The sequence below is a fragment of the Salvelinus fontinalis genome, chromosome 37 (assembly GCF_029448725.1).
Source record: "Salvelinus fontinalis isolate EN_2023a chromosome 37, ASM2944872v1, whole genome shotgun sequence".
Taxonomy (NCBI): Eukaryota; Metazoa; Chordata; class Actinopteri; order Salmoniformes; family Salmonidae; genus Salvelinus; species Salvelinus fontinalis.
The window spans coordinates 14,053,810-14,074,951 of NC_074701.1; the positions used below are offsets into that span (position 1 = coordinate 14,053,810).

Genomic DNA, 21,142 nt, shown 5'->3' on the forward strand with positions numbered 1-21,142 from the left:
TCCGTCTGTAGGAGCTCTCTCTCTCTGGCTCTGTCTCCGTCTGTAGGAGCTCTCTCTCTCTCTGGCTCTGTCTCCGTCTGTAGGAGCTCTCTCTCTCTCTCTCTCTCTCTGGCTCTGTCTCCGTCTGTAGGAGCTCTCTCTCTCGCTGGCTCTGTCTCCGTCTGTAGGAGCTCTCTCTCTCTCTGGCTCTGTCTCCGTCTGTAGGAGCTCTCTCTCTCTCTGGCTCTGTCTCCGTCTGTAGGAGCTCTCTCTCTCTGTCTCCGTCTGTAGGAGCCCTCTCTCTCTCTGGCTCTGTCTCCGTCTGTAGGAGCTCTCTCTCTCTCTGGCTCTGTCTCCGTCTGTAGGAGCTCTCTCTGTCTCTCTGGCTCTGTCTCTGTCTGCAGGAGCTCTCTCTCTCTCTGGCTCTGTCTCTGTCTGTTGGAGCTCTCGCTCTCTCTGGCTCTGTCTGTAGGAGCTCTCGCTCTCTCTGGCTCTGTCTGTAGGAGCCCTCGCTCTCTCTCTGGCTCTGTCTGTAGGAGCTCTCTCTCTCTCTGGCTCTGTCTGTAGGAGCTCTCGCTCTCTCTCTGGCTCTGTCTGTAGGAGCTCTCGCTCTCTCTCTGGCTCTGTCTGTAGGAGCTCTCGCTCTCTCTCTGGCTCTGTCTGTAGGAGCTCTCTCTCCCTCTGGCTCTGTCTGTAGGAGCTCTCGCTCTCTCTCTGGCTCTGTCTGTAGGAGCTCTCGCTCTCTCTCTGGCTCTGTCTGTAGGAGCTCTCGCTCTCTCTCTGGCTCTGTCTGTAGGAGCTCTCTCTCTTTCTGGCTCTGTCTGTAGGAGCTCTCGCTCTCTTTCTGTCTCTGTCTGTAGGAGCTCTCGCTCTCTTTCTGTCTCTGTCTGTAGGAGCTCTCGCTCTCTCTCTGGCTCTGTCTGTAGGAGCTCTCGCTCTCTCTCTGGCTCTGTCTGTAGGAGCTCTCTCTCTCTCTGGCTCTGTCTGTAGGAGCTCTCTCTCTCTCTGGCTCTGTCTGTAGGAGCTCTCTCTCCCTCTGGCTCTGTCTCCGTCTGTAGGAGCGCTCTGTCACTTGCTCTGTCTGTCTCTCGCTCTGTCTCTCTCTCGCTCTGTCTCTCTCTCGCTCTGTCTCTCGATCTGTCTGTTTCTGAAATCCAACCCCACTGACTCCATGGCCAGCACTATCCTTACCTCTCAGATGGGTTATTCACACGACTCAATCCACCTTAAACGATCTCAGTTAAACACACACACACTCAAAAGTGGTTAGCAGCCACATATCTGGATCTGATCCTAGTGTTGAATCACATGTGTTTTGTATTATCAGAGGTTGTGCACATCACACACACCAATCATCAACGTCAACACACACATTCCCATAGACACAAACCGTCTCAAAAACATGCTCCGCCACCCACCCACCTAGGGCCTGTAAGGTAATTAGAGGGAGCGATGCCAGCAGGTTGTACAGGCTCCTCCATCATGGGAAAGAGCACATCTGCAGCACAGACAGACAGAGACACACACACACACACCGTCTGGGGTTTGTTTTTCACAGTTTGGGTAATGACGGGGGAGAATGATGTAAAATCCAGCTGTGAATGTGTACTGGTAAACTCAAGAAACTGAAGTACGGCCATACATAGATACTCTCACACACACACACACACACACACACACACACACACACACACACACACACACACACACACACACACACACACACACACACACACACGTTTTGAGTGTATTGAGTGGGTCAGCACAGTACTCTATCCATAACTTTGTTTTAACCAGGCTCCTAATGTATATACACACCCCGGACAGGGTCAGCACGGGCCATGACTCCAGCAGTATGTACACACCCCGACATCTTTCTTACATAGTGGGCTTGCATATATCAGGATATATTTCACTCACACACAAACACAGACACTCACACACCAGCACAATCATTTATTCTGACACACATACCTTCCCAGTGCATAACATAACAAACACGTATAACCTCACAGCCTCACACAAGTTTGCTTTCACACAGACACTTTCTAAGAGGGAGCGAAAGGAAATGGTTTGTGAGTTGGACTGGGCGTTTACGATACATCTTGGATTGGATTATGAAAGTCTACACAGCGAAAAGTTTGTTTACTTTTAGTCTAAATACACCATGCCGGATGGATATTTACACGTTTTAAAGCAGTGCAGTGTTACCCTGGCAAAGTTTATTTAAACCAAATGTGGTTTCATTTTTGTTTAAATATTTGACGTGTTTTGAGTAGACCCACACACATAGTGCCGATGTAATTCTCTCACGTACTCGCTCTCACAAACGCTCCCATTTCCACGTTCAGTGTGTTTCAGGTTTGTCAACGCTGGTTTTTGAATGAAAATCATGATGGTGAAGAATGGTGTTGTATCATGGATATTTCTGTTATATTGTGTTATGTTTTAGTATTTGTAAGGCCCACTGCCAAACTGGACAGGCTATTGGGTCATTTTAGAACCAGTGGTCAGTCGATGTGCCCCGGGCCTGTTTTTGAGTGTGGTCCACTGTCGTACTGTGGTTCTTCTGTAGGACCGACTGTGTGTTTCCTCTGACTGCTGTCTGGTCATGTGTTACGAAAGTGAGAAGTCGTTAGAAAGACACACACACAGAGATACTGGCCTTTGGCATCCGGTGTCCACACACACACACACACACACACACACAGCCAGTTTGTGGTGGGACGCCTTTAATTTCCTCACTGAATCCCGGCTGTGCCCCCCCCTCCTATTTTGATGAATGTCATTATAAAAACAGCGCTGCTCTCAGCCTAATTATGTTTTCCCCCTCTCACTATTTGTCTCCCCCTCTCTCTCTCCCTCCCTAACATCAGTTTCCTGACCTAGTTGAAAGGGAAGTCAGGAGTTTGGGCTGCTCCCTGTTTGACTTGCTTCACTTCCCTCCAGCTCTGTTTGGGTAGTTGCCGTCTCCCTGCTGCTCCGTCCTGCCTCTGGGGTTGTGGAACACTGGTACGGTAGAGTTGTGTAAGATCTGGATTGAGTGTTTGTGCACGTGTGGCTACTTCTACATGGGGTTTAACTGAGAGGAAAGGCCTGACCACCCAGATAGGGTTGCAGTGTCCTTACCCCAAATGCAGACATGCGGCTCTTCTCTCTCTCTCTCTCTCTCTCTCTCTCTCTCTCTCTCTCTCTCTCTCTCTCTCTCTCTCTCTGTCTCTCTGTCTCTCTGTCTCTCTGTCTCTCTGTCTCTCTGTCTCTCTGTCTCTCTCTCTGTCTGTCTCTCTGTCTCTCTGTCTGTCTGTCTCTCTGTCTCTCTCTCTCTCTGTCTCTCTCTCTCTCTGTCTCTCTGTCTCTCTGTCTCTCTGTCTCTCTGTCTCTCTGTCTCTCTCTGTCTCTCTCTCTCTCTCTCTCTCTCTCTCTCTCTCTCTCTGTGTGACAAGCCCCCATTTGTCTCCAGTCATCCTCATCCCACCGGTCCCTCCTCTCTCGTCTCGTTGTCATTACTGTCCTCCCATTATGGCCATTACGGGCCGCTCATGTGGCCGCCGGACCCTTTGAGGATCTGGTTCCACGGTAACCCGGCCCATCTCCGCGGTAACCCTAGACCGTCCCCGGGGGAATGCAGCATTTCCCTTTTTGTCTGGCCCATGTTGAGTGGCGCTCGGGGGCCAGGTTTTTTTTTTCTTCTTGGGGGTGGAGTGAGGTGGTGTGTGTTAATATTAAGCTGGCTGTGAAAGGAGGCCCTGTGAGGTGTCTTGGATTTTGAAGCATTGTAGTAGGGGAGGGGGTTGGGGATGGAGCTACAGAAAGATATTGACTTACCAAAAAACGTCCTGGTAGCGCGGTAAAGCTGTGCTTCAGGGAGAACTGGTGTGGGTACGTGTGAGGTCATTGTACGTCTATCAACCACTGGAGCCTAGACAGGGCAGACGGACTGAGTGTGGAGGTGTGAAGTGACTGGCACAATGAGGAGTCAGGCCAACAGAGTACAACAAGGCGGGACATCCGTCACCTGTCACACCTCAACCCCAGAGGTTGGCAGCACCTCCCTCAAGTGTGTGTGTTTGTGTGCATGCGAATGTCCTCTACCTGTTTTCCGTCTCTCCTTAGACTCCGAGCTAAAGGAGCTGCGTGAGGAAACGCTGGCACTCCTGATGGCTTCTGAGCTGGTGACCCCTGGAGGCCCCTCTGCTGTGTGTGGTCCCTCAGGCCCCCCCGGCACCACCCAGTATCTCCTCAGCCTGGCACGCCTGGCACTCAGCGCCAGCGTGGAAAGCCCACTGCTGTGGGGCATGGGGGAGGATGGCACCACATCGCGAGGACCCCTGCTCCTGGGGTGTCTGCTGCAGTGCCCGCACTACGAAGTCCGTGAGCTGGCCCTGGAAGAGGTCCTGAGGAGGCTGGAAAGAGAGAGGGATGAGGGGGAGAGGGATGGAGAGGGGGAGAGAAGCTCTCACTGGCCCCAGGAGACCATCATCTCAAACCTCACTACCCTGGCCCTGCATGAGGCCCACCCTCAGTCTCTGGCCAAGGTAAGACAACATGGGGAGGACCAGAGTTTTTCCCTCTGGTCTGGTCATGTTTTAAGCATGAACTCCAGGGCTCTTAAACATGTTGATATGGTTATTCGGTAGTTAGTCATGTAGCTGGTGTTTTATGAAGCCTGTTGGGGAGGAATCAAACCTACAAGTCCACCCTTCTCAATTGTGTTCAACATCCCTCTCAAGACAAACATAACAAATTGATTACGTGTAGAAATCTGTTTTCTTTAGTATTGCGTGAGAGTCTTCTAGCGCCATATGGCTACGCCAAGAGAACCTCTCTCCCCCTCCCTTCCTCTCTCCTCGGTCCCTCCTCGGTTTGGTAACTTTCCACTCCTCCACCAGGCAGCACCTCCTGCACACGGTGGAGGTTTAAGTGAAAAGGCAACCTGTTTATTTCAGCTAGAATCAGATTTCAATTCCTCAAACACTGGACAGCCATCCATTACCCAAATCTTTGCCCTGCCATTCTTATCATGAAGCTGTGTAAGAGTTGACAAGACTCGTCACTGCTGGGAATGGTGTGTGCGTGCGCGCATGTGTGTGTTTCATTGAAAGCTGTTTTATTGCCCAGCCGTTAATGTTTAACCAGCCGGTCCGTTAAGCCGCATCTCTCCACGCCAAGGACACCGTTTCCATGGCTAGCCCTCTGCTCCAGTAAAGCATTCTGGAAGAAAACACTGCGTTCGGGCCCGACTTCCTCTGCGGGTTGGATCTGTTGGCCTTTAAAAGAGCAGGAGCAGGGCATTCAGCTTCCTGTGAGACTGACCTGCAATCCTCCTCAGCCCAGTTTCTCACTTTACAGCTTTAGAGTGCTTTAAAAGTCTCAGACGGAACTGCTATTTGCTGAGTAAGGTGTGTGTGGGGGGGGTATGAGGGTTTGAAATAATTCCACTATTCGGAAGAGTATCATGAATGTTTTTGTCGGATATCTGGATCTTCAAAATACACGTTCAGTTACTTTAACTTTCGGTTTTAACCTGAGCACTGCTGCGATGAGGGTGAGGCTGGAGCTCTTGCTGTAGCTACGGAGGTGGCGCTGAGATGGGAGCAAGCAGACAGACAGAGCAGAGCAACGCTGCTCAGCTACAGCCAAGAATAGCTAACTTGTAATGTTGTTTATCATCCCGTATAACAGTGCCGGTCTTGACTGGAGTTGCCTTGAGAAGCTAGCTAGGCTAACGAAGGCCACATGCTGTGCTTTCTCCCCAAGCCCTTTCAGATAAAACAGCCTACCTGTTAGTTGCTCGTTGTAGCCTGCTACTTCTCATTTCTGTAACTTTTAATTCCGTAATGTTATTCCATCTTGCGTTGCGTTAGTGAACTCTCACTCCACTTGCGACCCACTTGAGCCTCTTTGCTACTTTGATTGGCCAAGCTACACATGTCGGCTACCGGCCTTTTGTATGGGGCTCATGTCATAAAACCGATATTGAGAAGTTTGTTTTATAAAATTAATAATGTCATGGTATATCCTTGTATGTATCAGTGTCACATGGATATTTTAATTTCATTTAGAAACAGCCGTTTCAGTGTTAAAATAGGCCTATAAAGGGCCTCCCGAGTGGCACTGCATCGCAGTGCTTGAGGCGTCACTACAGACCCGGGTTCAATCCCAGGCTGTGTCGTGACCGGGAGTCGCATAGAGCGGTGCACAATTGGCCCAGTGTCGTCCGGGTTAGGGGAAGGTTTGGCCCGGGGGGCTTTACTTGGCTCACGCTCTAGTGACTCCTTATGGCGGGCCGGGCGCCTGCAGGCTGACTTCGGTCATCAGTTGAACGGTGTTTCCTCCGACACGTTGGTGCAGCTGGCTTCCGGGTTAAGCGGGTGGATGTTAAGAAGCGCGGTTAGGCGGGTCATGTTTCGGGGGATGCATGACTCGACCTTCGCCTCTCCCGAGCCCGTTGCAGCGATGAGATGAGATCGGAACTGCATTAGGGAGAAAAGGGGGTCAAATAAAAAATAATAAACATTAAAAATTAACATAAAAAATAAATACACACAAGTACTCACACTAACGTCTGTTCAGATATTCAAATAACCGTGCACTTCCCTAGTGTGTTTGTGTGTGTCAGGGAGGTTGCTGTTATGGCTATGTGTGTGTTTTAGGAGTGTGTGATTTCAGTACATGGTGAGACAGGAGCCCATTAAAGGGGGTAGTAAAAATGAAAAGCCATGAAGCAGCAGAGAGACCAGAGGCAAAAAATCGTACTACTTTAATATTTGTCTGAGACGGCAGCACTCTCACAAGCTGACGGCCACAGAAGCCGTAGAACCTGCTCACGTCCCGCCCAGACTGACACCCACTCACACTGCTATCCTTCTAACCCCATACAGGGATCATTTTAAAGCTTCAATAACAGCTCCATGCTTTAAAAATAAATGATCATCAAAGAAATATGCAGAAGGAATGTCAACAGGTGTTGTGGTTTCTGAGGGAAAACAACTCCTTCCTCCATCGACTCGCTCGGCCGATCCCTCAGTTGAGGTGGGACTGGAGGAAGGGAGATGTAGTCAGGTCCTGGAAAGTGGATAAGGGGAAAGGGAGAGAAGGACAGACGGGTTGACAGATCGAGCGATGAGGCAGAGAGTGAGCGAAAGGGATGAAAGCCAGAAACACACACAGAGGTACAGGATGTGTGTGTGTCAGCTGTGTGCCCGTGGTTTGGGTTAGCTGGGAGGATCTGAACATCCAGAGGGGTAAAAATATCTCCAGGGCAGAGTGCCAACTCACACAGGACAGACACCAGAGCTGTGGGCCTGAAGCTAGGACCCAGTTGTTCATGTTCAAGACTAGACATTAGTCAGGAAAAAATCCTGCTCTCACTTCACCTCTATTTTATTTAACTAGGCAAGTCAGTTAAGAACAAATTCTTATTTACAGTGACGGCCTACCCCGGCCAAACCCAGACGACGCTGGGCCAATTGTGCGCCGCTCTATGGGACTCCCGGTCACGACACAGCCTGGGATTGAACCAGTAATTTCGATTACTTGTATTCAATTATTAGTAATCGAATACAAACCTTGAATCGAGTATTTGAGGACTCAGATGTGGTGCTGCTCAGTCCTCTTACTCTATTTCTCTCCTTTTCCTCCTCTTTCTCGCTCTCTCTCCCTCTCTATCCCTCTCTCCTCAGGTGCTGCAGGTGCTGTCTGTCCTCAGCGTGAACTCTGACCTGCTGTGGAGGGACGGTCTGCGGACTCTGACCCAGGCAGAGGTCCTGGAGCGGGTTCTCACTCTGGCTGAAGACTTTGCCCACAGGTGAGCCCACCCACCAAGGGCCTGAAACATCAATACACTGTTACCCTTTTCACACTACTGAGCTGAGTCAAGCCAATCACGCCAAGGCTGGCCTGGTTGCGCATCCACCTCCACAGTTGTTGAAGCCATGCTTGAAAGGCAATGTGGAAAACCAGCACAGTAATGGTTCAGGTCAGCAGACTCGGCACGCTAGTGTGATTCGGGTCTAACTGCACACAAAAGTTGGGCTTAGGATGGGTTAGGATCGCCGTCAGAAAGCCACAGCACGTCCACCTCACTGACTCATTGAGTGCTTTCTCTTCTTATCCCATCAGCCTAAGATTCCATTACTTTCAATAGTGCTCTTGAACTTCTCCCAGTCCAGCCTGTGAGACTTTGTGACATAAGCAGGTCACACTCTCTTCCAGCTGTGCAGTGCCTTGCAAAAGTATTCATGCCCCTTGTATTTCGTCACATTTCATTGTAAGAAAGTGGGATTACAATGGATTTAATTGTACATTTTTGTCAACAATCTACACAAAATACTCTGTCAAAGTGGAAGATTAGATTTTTGATAGAAATTTGTCATGGCATAAGTATTCAGCTTCCTGAGTCAATAGAAAAGAGGATGAATTTGAATTTGATGTGTCTGGGTGGTTTAATACATAATCCATAGCATAAATAACTTGACCATGCTTAAAGATGTACAAACATTAGGAATTCTTTCCATGACATAGACTGACCAGGTGACTCCAGGTGCAAGCTATTATTCCTTATTTGATGTCACTTGTTAAATCCATTTCAAATCAGTGTAGATGAAGGGGAGGAGACAGGTTAAAGAAGGATTTCTTAAGGCTTGAAACAGTTGAGACATGGATTGTGTATGTGTGCCATTCAGAGGGTGAATGGACAAGACAAAAGATTCAAAGTGCCTTTGAACAGGGTATGGTAGTAGGTGACAGGTGCAACAGTTTGAGTGTGTCAAGAACTGCAACGCTGCTGGGTTTTTCACGGTCAACTGTTCCCCGTGTGTATCAAGAATGGTGCACCACACAAAACACATCCAGACAACTGTTGGAAGCATTGGAGTCAAAATAGACCATCATCCCTGTAGAACGCTTTCGACAACCTTGTAGTCCATGCCCCGTTTGAGGCTGTTCTCAGGGAAAAAGAGGTACAACTCAATATTAGGAAGGTGTTCCTAATGTTTTGTACACCCATTGTATTCAATGTCTGATTTGTTATTGTTAACCATCTACCAATCACTGCCCTTCTTTATGAAGCTTTCGAAAAGCTCCCTGGTGTTAGTATTTGAGTCTGTGTTTCAAATGAATACTTGACTAAGGGACCTTACAGATGAATGTATGAGGGACAGAGGAAGGGTTAGTCATTCAAAAATCGTGTCAACCCTTATTATTTCACACAGTGAGTCAATATAACCTATGTGATTTCTTAAGCCAAATTTTACTCCTGAACTAATTTAGGCTTGCCTGAATAAAGGGGTTGACTATTATAGTTACGTATTCATCTTTTTTTTTATATATATATTTTTTAGTAGATTGTTGACAAAAAATGACAAATCAATTTTAATCCCATTTTGTAACACAATAACATTGAAGAAATCCAAGGGGTCTGAATACTTTTGTAAGGCACTTTATGTTATAAGGACGTTGGGAAATAGGGGAGGTAACTTTAGGAATGACCTCAAAATGGCCGCTGGTAATGGTGCCCTGTCCTCAAATTGAATGTTATTTGTCACATGCTTTGTAAACAACAGATGTGGACTAGCAGTGAAAGCCTGCTGCCAAAACAGGCCTAAGCCATCCATGATTGATGTACAGGCTAGAATGGAGAGGTGGGAGCACAGTAGGTGAGGTGCTGCCTCCCTTCTTTCCCTCTTCTCGCTCTCTGTCCGTCTATGAAAGGACCCACATACCTGTGGTTGTGAGGATGCCACTCCTGTATTCAGAGCCAAAGCCGGGGATTAAGGAGATAGACTTACCCAGCTCTCCCTTCACTCCGGGTCTTATGTTAGCTGCCCGACTGGCCCGTGCACTTGGCGACAGGTGTGGAGATCTGGCCGACTGTGTGTGTGTGTGTGTGTGTGTGTGTGTGTGTGTGTGTGTGTGTGTGTGTGTGCGCGTTGACGTGTTTACTGGTCCCCACAAGAATAGTAAATGAACAACATTTTTACCAACTGACAACATTTTGTTAGTCCCCATAAGGTCAAATGGTATTTCTAGGGGGTTAAGGTTAGAGTGATGGTTAGAATTAGGGTTAGTTTTAAGGTTAGGTTTTGGGGTTAGTGGTTAGGGAAAATAGGATTTTGAATGGGACTGAATTGTGTCCCCCTCCCAGTACCTGTGGGACATCCCACACCTCTGTACACACACACACACACCACTGTTTTAACAGTGAGAGAAGAGAATAAGGATTAAATTACAAAGACTTGCCTCTCTGTAAAAAATAAAATAAATAATTATAATAAAATGACCATGCCACAATCTGTATGAAGCATGTTGTGGCTGACGGACAGCAACTGTTGTGGAGTGGGTCAAGAGCTTCAAGTTCCCTGGCGTCCACATCACTAAGGATTTAACATTGTCCACACACACCCACACAGTCGTGAAGAGGGCACGGCAGCACCACTTTCCCCTCAGGAGTCTGAAAAGATTTGGCACGGGCTCTCGGATCCTCAAAAAGTTATACAGCTGCACCAACAAGAGCATCTTGACTGCCTGAAAAACCCCTTGGTGTGGCTAATTGCACCGCCTTTGACCGCAAAGCACTACAGAGACAGCTTCTACCCCCAGAGCCATACTACTGCTAAATAGCCAGATTGCTAAATAGTCATTTAATGATACCCAAACTATCTTGCAGTGACCCGACGCACACTCAATAGACTAGTGCATTCTGAAAGAATTCAGACCCCTTTTTCCACATTTTGTTACGTTACAGCCTTATTCTAAAATGTATTTAATCATTTTTTGCCTCATCAATCTACACACACACTACCCCATAATGACAAAGAAAAAAAATTAAAATACATTTTACAAATGTATTTAAAAAAAAAAATAAGACATTCCTTATTTACATAAGTATTCAGACACTTTGCTATGAGACTCAAAATTGAGCTCAGGTGTATCCTGTTTCCATTGATCATCCTAGCTGTTTCTATAGCTTGACTGGAGTCCACCTGTGGTAAATTCAATTTATGGGACATGATTTAGAAAGGCACACCACCTGTCAGTAAAAGGCACATGACAGCCCTAAAGGCACATGACCGCCCACTTGGAGTTCGCCAAAAGGCACCTAAAGGACTCTGACCATGAGAAACAAGATTCTCTGGTCTGATGAAACCTAGATTGAACTCTTTGGCCTGAATGCCAAGTGTCACATCTGGAGGACATCTAGCACCATCTCTACGGTGAAGCATGGTGGTGGCAGCATCATGCTGTGGGGATGTTTTTCAGGGAAGAATGGGAGAAACTCCCCAAATACAGGTGTGCCAAGCTTGTAGCGTCATACCCAAGAAGATGTGAGGCTGTAATCGCTGCCAAAGGTGCTAAAACAAAGTACTGAGAAGGGTCTGAATACTTATGTAAATGTGATATTTCCGGGGGGGTTTTGTTTTTATTTATACTTTTTCAAAACTCCAGTATAGATTTGGCCTTGTGTTTTTGCTTATTGTCCTGCTTATAATAGTGGCGCTGGAGGGGATGGCTGCTGTTTTATGGGCTCTTAACCAACTGTGCTATTTTGTTATTTTTTTCGCATTGTTTGTAACTCATTTTGTACATAATGTTGCTGCTACAATCTCTTATGACCGAAAAGAGCTTCTGGACGTGATTGAAAGGTGAACTTAATCTCCCAGTGTCTGGTGGAAAGCAGACTGAACCAGGTTATGCTCTAGGATTTTGCCTGTGCTTTGCTCCATTCCATTTTCTTTATCCTGAAACTACAAAGTCCTTAACGATTACAAGCACACCCGTAACATGGTGCAACCTCCACTATGTTTGAAAATATGGAGATTGGTAGTGTACTGTATTGGATTTGCCCTCAAACATAAATGTTTGTATTTAGGACAAAAAGTGAATTGCTTTGCCACATTGTTTTGTAGTATTACTTTAGTGCTTTGTTGCAAACAGAATGCAAGTTTTGGAATATTTGTATTCTGTACAGGCATCCTTTTCACTCTGTCATTTGGGGTAGTATTGTGGAGTAGCTATAATATTGTTGATCCATCCACAGTTTTCTCATATCACAGCCATTCACCTCTGTTTTAAAGTCACCATGGTGAGATCCCTTGTTTCCTTCCTCTGGACACCTGTATCTTTTAGTGACTGGGTGTGTTGATACACCATCCAAAGTGTAATAAATAACTTCACCATGCTGAAAGGGATATTCATTATCTGCTTGTTTTTTTTACCAATAGGTGCCCTTCTTTGCGAGGCATTGGAAAACAACCCTGGTCTTTGTGGTTGAATCTGTTTGAAATTCACTGCTCGACTGAGGGGCCTTACAGATAATTGTTTGGGGGGGGGGTACAGAGATGAGTTATTCATTCAAAAATAATGTTAAATACTATTATTGCTCACAGTGTGTCCATGCATCTTATTATGTGACTTAAGCTAATTTCCTGAACTTATTTAGGCTTGCCATAACAAAGGGGTATACTTGGAATACTTGACTCAAGACATTACAGCTTTTCAGTATTTATTCATTTGTAAAAAATAAACTAAAAGTTATGAAACATTTTTTTATAAAAAAAGAATAGTATTCCACTTTGACGTTATGGGGTATTGTGTGCGTGTGCCATTTTTTTAATTCAGGCTGTAACACAAAAAAAGATGGAGAAAGTCAAGGGGTGTGAATGCTTTTTGAAGGAACTGTATCTAACTCAAATACTTCATACCTCTGCACATTGATTGGTAATGCAACATGCAACAATTCCAAAGATTTTACTGAGTTACAGTTCATATAAGGAAATCGGTCAATTTAAATAAATGTATTCGGCCCCTATCTATGGCGTTCACATGACTGGGAATACAGATATGCATCTGTTGGTCACAGATAACTTTAAAAAAAGGTAGGGGTGTGGATCACAGTATCTGGTGTGACCACCATTTGCCTCATCCAGCGTGACACAGCGTAGCATAGAGTTGATCAGGCTGTTGATTGTGGCCTGTGAGATGTTGTCCAACTCCTCTTCAGTGGCTGTGTGAATTTGCTGCATACTGGCGGGAACTGGAACGCATTGTCGTACACGTCGATCTAGACCATCCCCAATGTCTGAGTATGCAGGCCATGGAAGAACTGGGACATGTTCAGCCTCCAGGAATTGTGTACAGATCCTTGTGACATGGGGCTGTGCATTATCATGCTGAAACATGAGGTTCTTGTCATGGCATCTCGGTGCATTCAAATTGCCGTAGATAAAATGCAATTGTGTTCGTTGTCCGTAGCTTATGCCTGTCCATATCATAACCCCATCACCATTAACATCCGCAAACAGCTCGCCCACACAACGCCATTTGGTCTGCGGTTGTGAGGCTAGTTGGGCGTACTGCCAAATTCTATAAAACGACATTGGAGGTGGCTAATGGTCGAGAAATTAACAATCAGTTCTCTGGCAACAGCTCTGGTGGACATTCCTGTAGTCAGCATGTCAATTGCATGCTCCCTCAACTTGAGACATCTGTGGCGTTGTGTGACAAAACTGCACATTTGTAGTGGCGTTTTATTGTCCCCAGCACAAGGTGCACCTGTGTAATGATCATGCTGTTTAATCAGTTTCTTGATATGCCACACCTGAGAGAAATAAGCTATTATATGCATATTAAATATTTCTCTGATCTTTTATTTCACCTCATGAAACATGGACCAACACTTTACATGCTGTGTTTATATTTTTGTTCTGTGTCTTTTATTTTATTCCTCTTGTTACTATTTTATGAATTATTTTTAAACTGCGTCGTTGGGAAGGGCTCTTAAGCAACCATTTCCCGGTGAAGTCTGCATCAGTTGTATTCGGCGCATGTGACAAATATTTGATACGTCAGCTCTGTGTGTGTGTTTTTACACACAGCTTACTGAATGGTGATGTGTAGGGGCTCGTTTTCTTTGTGCAGTGTGTTACTGCAGTGTTGCGTTGGTAAAGATCTCACACTCTCCTTGTGTTTTACTGTTGTCATAATGTGTTTGTGTGTTGTATTCCAGTGTGGAGTTGCACTGTGCTTCCCTGACCCTGGCCTCTAGATTGGTGGTGCACCTAGTACACAGTGACCCTCAGGTAAGAACCACCAATGATCCAGCTGGGAAATTGTGTGCGTCTACCATGCCCTGCAGTGACATAAGTTTGTCTGTGTTTATGTCCTTCTCCGATCAGGGTGTGGCTGCAGTAGCGTGTCTGGGGCGCTGGGGGGCGCTGGTGTCTCAGTCCTGCGGTGTGGAGCAAAATGCTGAGGTCAAGATGATGGCTGCAGAGGTACTGGTCAACGCCACACCCACCCTTTTGACCAGCCCCAACCTACCATTGGGTGAGTAGGCCTATATGGAAGTTGAATGTATTTGTGGAAGCTACAGTTGTTTGTTTTTGGTTTGTGTTGGTAGTTTCTGGTTGTGTTTGTAAGGACACAGCCACACAGATTGTGTGTATGAAGATTACAGGTAGACAATGCTTTTTTAAATTGGAGTCATCTGCGGAAGGATGCTGGACAACGGCGATTATTGTCCGCCAAAAAAACCTTTGTGCATATGCAACCCGTCCGAAAAATAAAAATAGATGAGTTGAACTTTAAACAGGCAAAAACGGACTGTGACGAATGCGAATGCAGTTTTAATATGTTTTCATACATCTGTCTGTGTCCTAATGAAGTTTTGATTGTGCCAGGTGTGTCCCACACAGTGTCACTGTGGAGAGGTCTGTTCACTCTACTGCAGGACGAGGACCAGGATGTCAGAGACAGAGCTGCTGACTTCATCTCCAACCTCCCTACACACCTACTGAACCCAGGTACGCACAGCACCTCAGCACAGACACGCACTGAAACACACACAAGGGCTGCTTAACCAAATTCCATCTGGTTCGAAATCGACATTTTCAAAGAAATGTGCTTTAGTAGCACTACATGCAGCTGTTACATCATGTTTAGTTAGCGCTTGTGGATGTGTTGTAAATGCTTTAGATATAGAGGTCATATACAGTTACCCCATAATCTTTCTATTACCGTCTCTGTCACAGTGTCAAACACACACATGTGTTGGGGAGGGGCACTGACGCTGTTTCTCGCTAAGATTGGGGAGGGTTCCCGGAATGAGGGGTGCTAAATCTAGTTTGGCGGGGGGGGGTACACCGGTGCTGGATATCATTTGTGTGTGTGGTGATTCGTCATAGCTCTGAAGCGTTTGTTCTTTGTTTTGCAAAGTATTTTGTGACTCCAGCTCTTGGGACATGGATGCGCTCTCAAACTTGAAAAGGAGAGCCGCACGCACACTCTAGGAGTTCAGATGCAGTAATTTAATAACCTAATATCCAACGTTTCGACAGACAAGCTGTCTTCATCGGGTGAAACGTTGGATATTAGGTTATTAAATGATTGCATCTCAGCTCCTAGAGTGCGCGGCTCTCCTTTTGTTTTTCAAGTGTTTTACTCCGCTAGCCAGCACCTCGCCTAAACAGGTGTGCGTTTCCTTCGCCTCCAGATTGCGTTCTCAGGCTAACACACACACTGCCCCACTCACTGAAATATGAGACCACTCAAAAGCACCCCTTTTGTAGCGCAGGCAGGCACTCACAGCACCGGAGTTTTGACTAGGGTTTGGAACTGAACTTATTTTCCAATTGGTTCGTTGTGAACAGAAGCACTTTTTTTTTGTTCAGTTCCACTGTTCCGTCCAGCAGAATAAAGTTCTGAACCGGTTCAAAACAAAAAAACTAGCAGTTTATATCGTTCCTTTCTGTTTTTTTTGGGTTTTTTTAAACGTCTGAATATATTTTATTTCACATTTATCTCAACATGAAATTACTTCACCAGTCGATAGAGCAGCTTTATGGAGCAGGCAAGCTATGTCCATGTATTGGAGAGACAAGTGTGGTGTAGGGTGTGACATGCTGCTGAAATGTTTGCGGTTGAGGAGAGCGCTGGCATCTTGTTGTTATGACATGCGTTATCTGAATTAGGCCTACGGAGGAGCGGCTTCTATGAAGGAACTTTGAATGTCTTTTCATTTCAGAGAGTTGTCTTAACTAACATTGGACCAGAGCTAGCCCTTGATCATGACTCTCAGTTCCATTACATTACACATAATGCCGCCTAGAGCTTTCGAGCGCTAGACCAGAGATAGGTAACAAGCTTAGCTAGCTATCAAGCTTGTGTGTGCAGAGTGGCACCCAAATTAAAATAAAAACACATCTTACCATTTTGTAGTTAATAAATCCAATGTGAAACGTGATAACTATTTAAGTGATAATGCAAGAGAAGCCTGTGTTTGGAGGATATATTTGCACGGTTGTTAGGCCCAATATATCCACCCAACATCGGCTTCGAGGGTATTATCAATTTTATACAACAGGTTACCAACCTATTCAAATAATGGTTGACATTTTTCATTAACGTTAATTTGGTGAATTTATTCATACTATTTCATCCTTCCACAAGACAGCTGGTTGTTCGTTCTATCAGTTCGATTGTCAGAGACACGACCCAGTCGTTCAGTATTTTTGTTCTGTATCTATGGACGCGACCCGGTCGTTCATTCTAATTGTTCCATTGCCATACTGGCTGGCAACGTTCTTAACCCTTGCTTGCTAGCCAGCCAGCCAACTACGGCGAAGTTAAAGTCACGTCAAACAGTGGAGCCAGAATAACAGCAAAGTAGCTGCGTTTGTTTAAGCTTTCTTCTAGTGACATTTATTTGGATCCATCCATAACAATGATCTAATGAGGTGTGATTTTGCCTGGCATAGAAGATGTGCTCTCTCGTCAGCACACTGTTGTTCAGAGGTGCTAGCCAACAACACAATCACTTCAAACTGAAGCTGGAACGACTGCAAACTAGCTGCATTTCATTTCATTGTACCTGTGTTCTATTGACATTTCATTGTTTATATCCATAAAAATGATCCCAGCTGATTCATGATTTCGACTGGCTGAAAAAAGCTGCCTGTCTGTCTCGTCCCGTCTCCCGACGCATTCATTACTATGGACCAGCTGGACATCGAATTTCAATACAAAACTATGTTGCAAATGTTGGACAGACTGCAAGGTTTATACAAATCTCCGCTGTTGAAAATCAAATACTAGTCTAAAAGAAATGGGAGAAAATGTCTTGATGCTTTTTATAGTGGAGATCAAGTTTATAAATTGCCTGGCTGGGCAGTGAGATGGAACAGAGTAAATAGGCCTTTCAACGTCATAGCTTTAGCCGGTGGTAACCTGTGGAATAGACACCGGCTGGAATGCGATTTTAACCAATCACCATCCAGGATTAGACCCACCCGTTGTATTAAGTATCCTTAACCCTTTAGACCCCAATAGAATTCTAGAATGCTGCTGTAGATTACTGAGAATTTAAAAGCTAATTTTCTCACACATTTCAAACAAACAGACATATCTCAAAAACAAAGAACAAGTTAACTTAGTTTAAGAGCACAGCCTCTTTAATATGACACCACATTCATGTCAATAGGAATAACATTCATTTTGTCTTCCATTGTGTAAAGACACTCACTATCAACAAACGATTAACACTCAACACAACAAAACACCCTAGAGTATTTCAATTGTAGTACATTTGACTAAATTACTTACTCAAAATGTACCAGGTATAATATATTACACTTATAAATATTATTTACATATAAATACAATTATCCAAAATGTGACCAAAGGACAATATTCAGGAAGTATTTCAAAACCCTCACAAAGTAGGCTGTTGGATTGACAACGATTTTTACTTCTGTAACAATGTAAAAAGTCTCTGAATAGTTGTTTGAATATTTCATAACCACTCTCATTGAAGATTTAGTACAGACCAAGGCCTGAAACAAAATGTGGAAATAGCAGCCTACTTTAACAATTCAGTGAATGCAACAAGTATTAGATAGACCGAAAAAGAGAACAAACGAAACCACAACTGTTCAGAGACAAAAGATTTGTAGGACAAATTCATACTGTATTTCACACTGTCACTTTAGTGTTAGCATTAAATCAAAATCAAATCTAATTGTATTGGTCACATATACTCATATTTAACAGATGTTATTGCAGGTGTAGCAATTACTTTTTCACATAGGGCCATGAAGGTTTGGATAGCTTTTCTCCCTTAATAAATCAAATCATCACTTAAAAACTGCATTGTGTGTTTACTTGGGTTATCTTTGTGTAATATTAACATTTGTTTGATAACCTGAAGTGTAACAAATGTGCAACAAAATAAGAAATCAGGGAGGGGGCAAATACTTTTTCACAGCCCTGTATATCTGCTGTTTACTTATTTCACTCACCTCGACATCATCGCTTCTCATTTAACATTTAAGTCATTTAGCAGACGTTCTTATCCAGAGCGACTTACAAATTGGTGCATTCACCTTATATCCAGTGGAACAGCCACTTTACAATAGTGCATCTAAATCTAAAAATCTTAAATCTTCTCAAAGTGTAAGGACGGGCCGAATCCGTATTATCAACCAACATAGATACAGTCGCTTTCACAGTGAAAAGTCGTGTCTGCTTTGGCGCCGTCATTTTGAGTAATGAAGTAAAAAAATAAATAAAAAATGTGAGAAGTGAAATGACAGAATACCCTGTTTCTGGTTTCTGGTTGATAACAACAGCCACGCAAATACCACAACAGATTGTTAGCAAGTACATTTTGCGATATTGACACAGATATTATTGTTAGAAAAACAAGGCCTTTCGAAGCCGCTATAGTAATTTAAAGAAAGGCCCGTCGACGGCCGCAATGGGTTCTAAAGGGTTATTAACTAGCATTGAAAAAGTGTATCCGTTGTTCTCTTTATAAAAAATGTTCTTTCCCTCATTTCTGAATCATGCCTGTAACATCAGTAGCTACAGTAGACCATTCATTTCACGGTCGGAGGGGAGGAACAGGTAGTCTACACACACACTGGTAAAGATTTTCAGCTGGCAGGCAGGCAGACACTGGAATATGTTTCTGAGTGACAGTGAGGGTTTACATATGCGCTTAGTTTTTTAAACGTTTTTTTGTGGGACTGGGTAAAAAAAAAAATAGACCCATAGGGCGGCACACAATTGGCCCAGCGTCGTTCAGGTTTGGCCGAGTTAGGTCGTCATTGTAAATAAGAATTTGTTCTTAACTGACTTGCCTAGTTAAATAAAGGTTGAATTAAAAAAAAATGAAACCGGATTCCACGCTTTTTAAATAACTGTTCTGTTCCGGAACAGTATAGATCTCTTTCGTTGTCAGTTTCTGATTCTGTTCCTCAAAAAAACAAAACATGTTTTTGTTCTGTTCCCTGAACCGACTCCAACCTCTGGTATTGACATCTGTCTGCTCAGTGTGACTTTCTTTCCTCAAGACACACACTTCCTCTATTTTCTCAGCTTCTTCTCCTGGTGAAAACACAGGAGCCACCCTTATTGTCCCTGCATCTGCCTCCACTGATAACATCACCTCATTGTTCTCTAATAAAAAGAACATCCACGTCTATACAACAATGTGTACGTTGGGGTCAGGGTCAGATACGAACCAGATGACTAAGACTGATATGCTTTTGCTACAACAGGATGGGAATAAAATTAACATAATTGGTATGTGTGTGTGTGTCCTGGGGATCCCCTGTCATTTCTCCCTCCTCACCACACTAGTCATTTCCTGAGAGTTCAACCCTGATGTGTGGGCGTCAGAGTTCTTCATGGACTCTACAGAGAGTACATTATTCTGCTGTCCAAAGGGACACTGTGTGTTGATGTCGTGTCTACATTCAGCCCAGCCACCGTGTCTGCCTACAGAGTACTGTAATGGGGATGGGGGCATGTTTACGACCTAACGTGGCAGGTTAAAGTAGTGGTGGTGTCAAACCAAGGCCATGTAATGACCAGCTCTCTGCCTTTTGATATGGAAGTGAATCAGACACCATCCCTTCGCCCCAGTAGACCCAAGTAGCTATTCTACCTCTACTTCATATCCACAGACGTATTTCAACGTAGGGGTGGTATATAAAGGAAGAGGGCTTGAGTTGGTAGCCAAAAACATAGGGTGTACTTACAATGTAGTACAATAGATGGAATGGTCGATTGTCAACACAAGCACAGTAGATGGTCAATTGACTTGGAGAGTTAGTCATGTCCTCGTTTTTTTTAATGATCTATTAACCCTTTTACCAAAGAGCACATTCTCTATCTACAAAGATCTACTATTTTGTATCCTAGCAGCACCTCTTTTCCCCCCCTACAAGTTAGTTATGCATTTAGAAGTATGAGAGAGTATCAAATAATGTTACTGGTATATACAGTTAAACTAAGTGGCCAAAAGTATGTGAACATCTCATTCCAAAATCATGGGCATTAATATGGGGTTTGTCCCCCCTTTGCTGCTATAACAGACCACTCTTCTGGGAAGGCTTTCCACTAGATGTTGGAACATTGCAGGGGGACTTGCTTCCATTCAGCCACAAGAGCATTAGTGAGGTCAGAAACAGATGTTGGGCGATGAGGCCTGGCTCGCAGTCTCCGTTCCAATTCATCCCAAAGGTGATTGATGGGGTTGAGGTCAGGGCACTGTGCAGGCCAGTCAAGTTCTTCCACACCCGTCTCGACAAACCATTTTTGTATGGACCTTGCTTTGTGCACGGGGTCAGTGCCGTAGCTTCAGCCGGTGCAGCCGGTGGACCCGGCTCTGTGGAGCCGCGGGCCCCCTATGTAATTTGAATACCACCCCACCATGCCCAAGTATTAATTGTTGACGTGAGTCCATCACCTCTAAGATATGTTGAGGAGATCTTTCTTTAACATAGGCTATATGATAAATGATCCCACTGATGGTTTCACCAACAAAAAGTCAGCATGATGTTTTAGTGTATAGTTGACAAATTAATTTGATAAATAAATCATATTATTCAATAGTTTCAATACCATGTTAAGATAATGAAATGCATTCTGGGATTTTGCAAATACTCTCCATGCCTTGTTGTTTCTGTCATTGTTTAAAGCAACGGTTGAGCTAGCTATCAAGAGACAACGGCCGGGGAGGAAATTAAGAAAGTCGAGAATAGAAAATTAAGGATTTAAAGCTATGTATCAACACAAAAGTGGAGCCCAAAAGAGGAAGGCCAAAAATGAGAAAACAAAGGAGGTATCAAAATGAGTTAAATTAGATACCTTTTTCAAATGC

General features: G+C 44.6%; 1 protein-coding gene across 1 annotated transcript in view; it reads left to right on the forward strand.

Annotated features, from left to right (window-relative positions):
• thada (THADA armadillo repeat containing) overlaps positions 1 to 21,142 on the forward strand; it is a 102,859-nt gene that overhangs the window by 67,624 nt on the left and 14,093 nt on the right. The window contains exons 32-36 of the mRNA XM_055902044.1: positions 4,093 to 4,514; positions 7,662 to 7,786; positions 13,985 to 14,057; positions 14,154 to 14,304; positions 14,658 to 14,780. Coding sequence (XP_055758019.1) covers positions 4,093 to 4,514; positions 7,662 to 7,786; positions 13,985 to 14,057; positions 14,154 to 14,304; positions 14,658 to 14,780 — 894 coding nt within the window. The remainder of the gene's footprint in view (positions 1 to 4,092; positions 4,515 to 7,661; positions 7,787 to 13,984; positions 14,058 to 14,153; positions 14,305 to 14,657; positions 14,781 to 21,142) is intronic.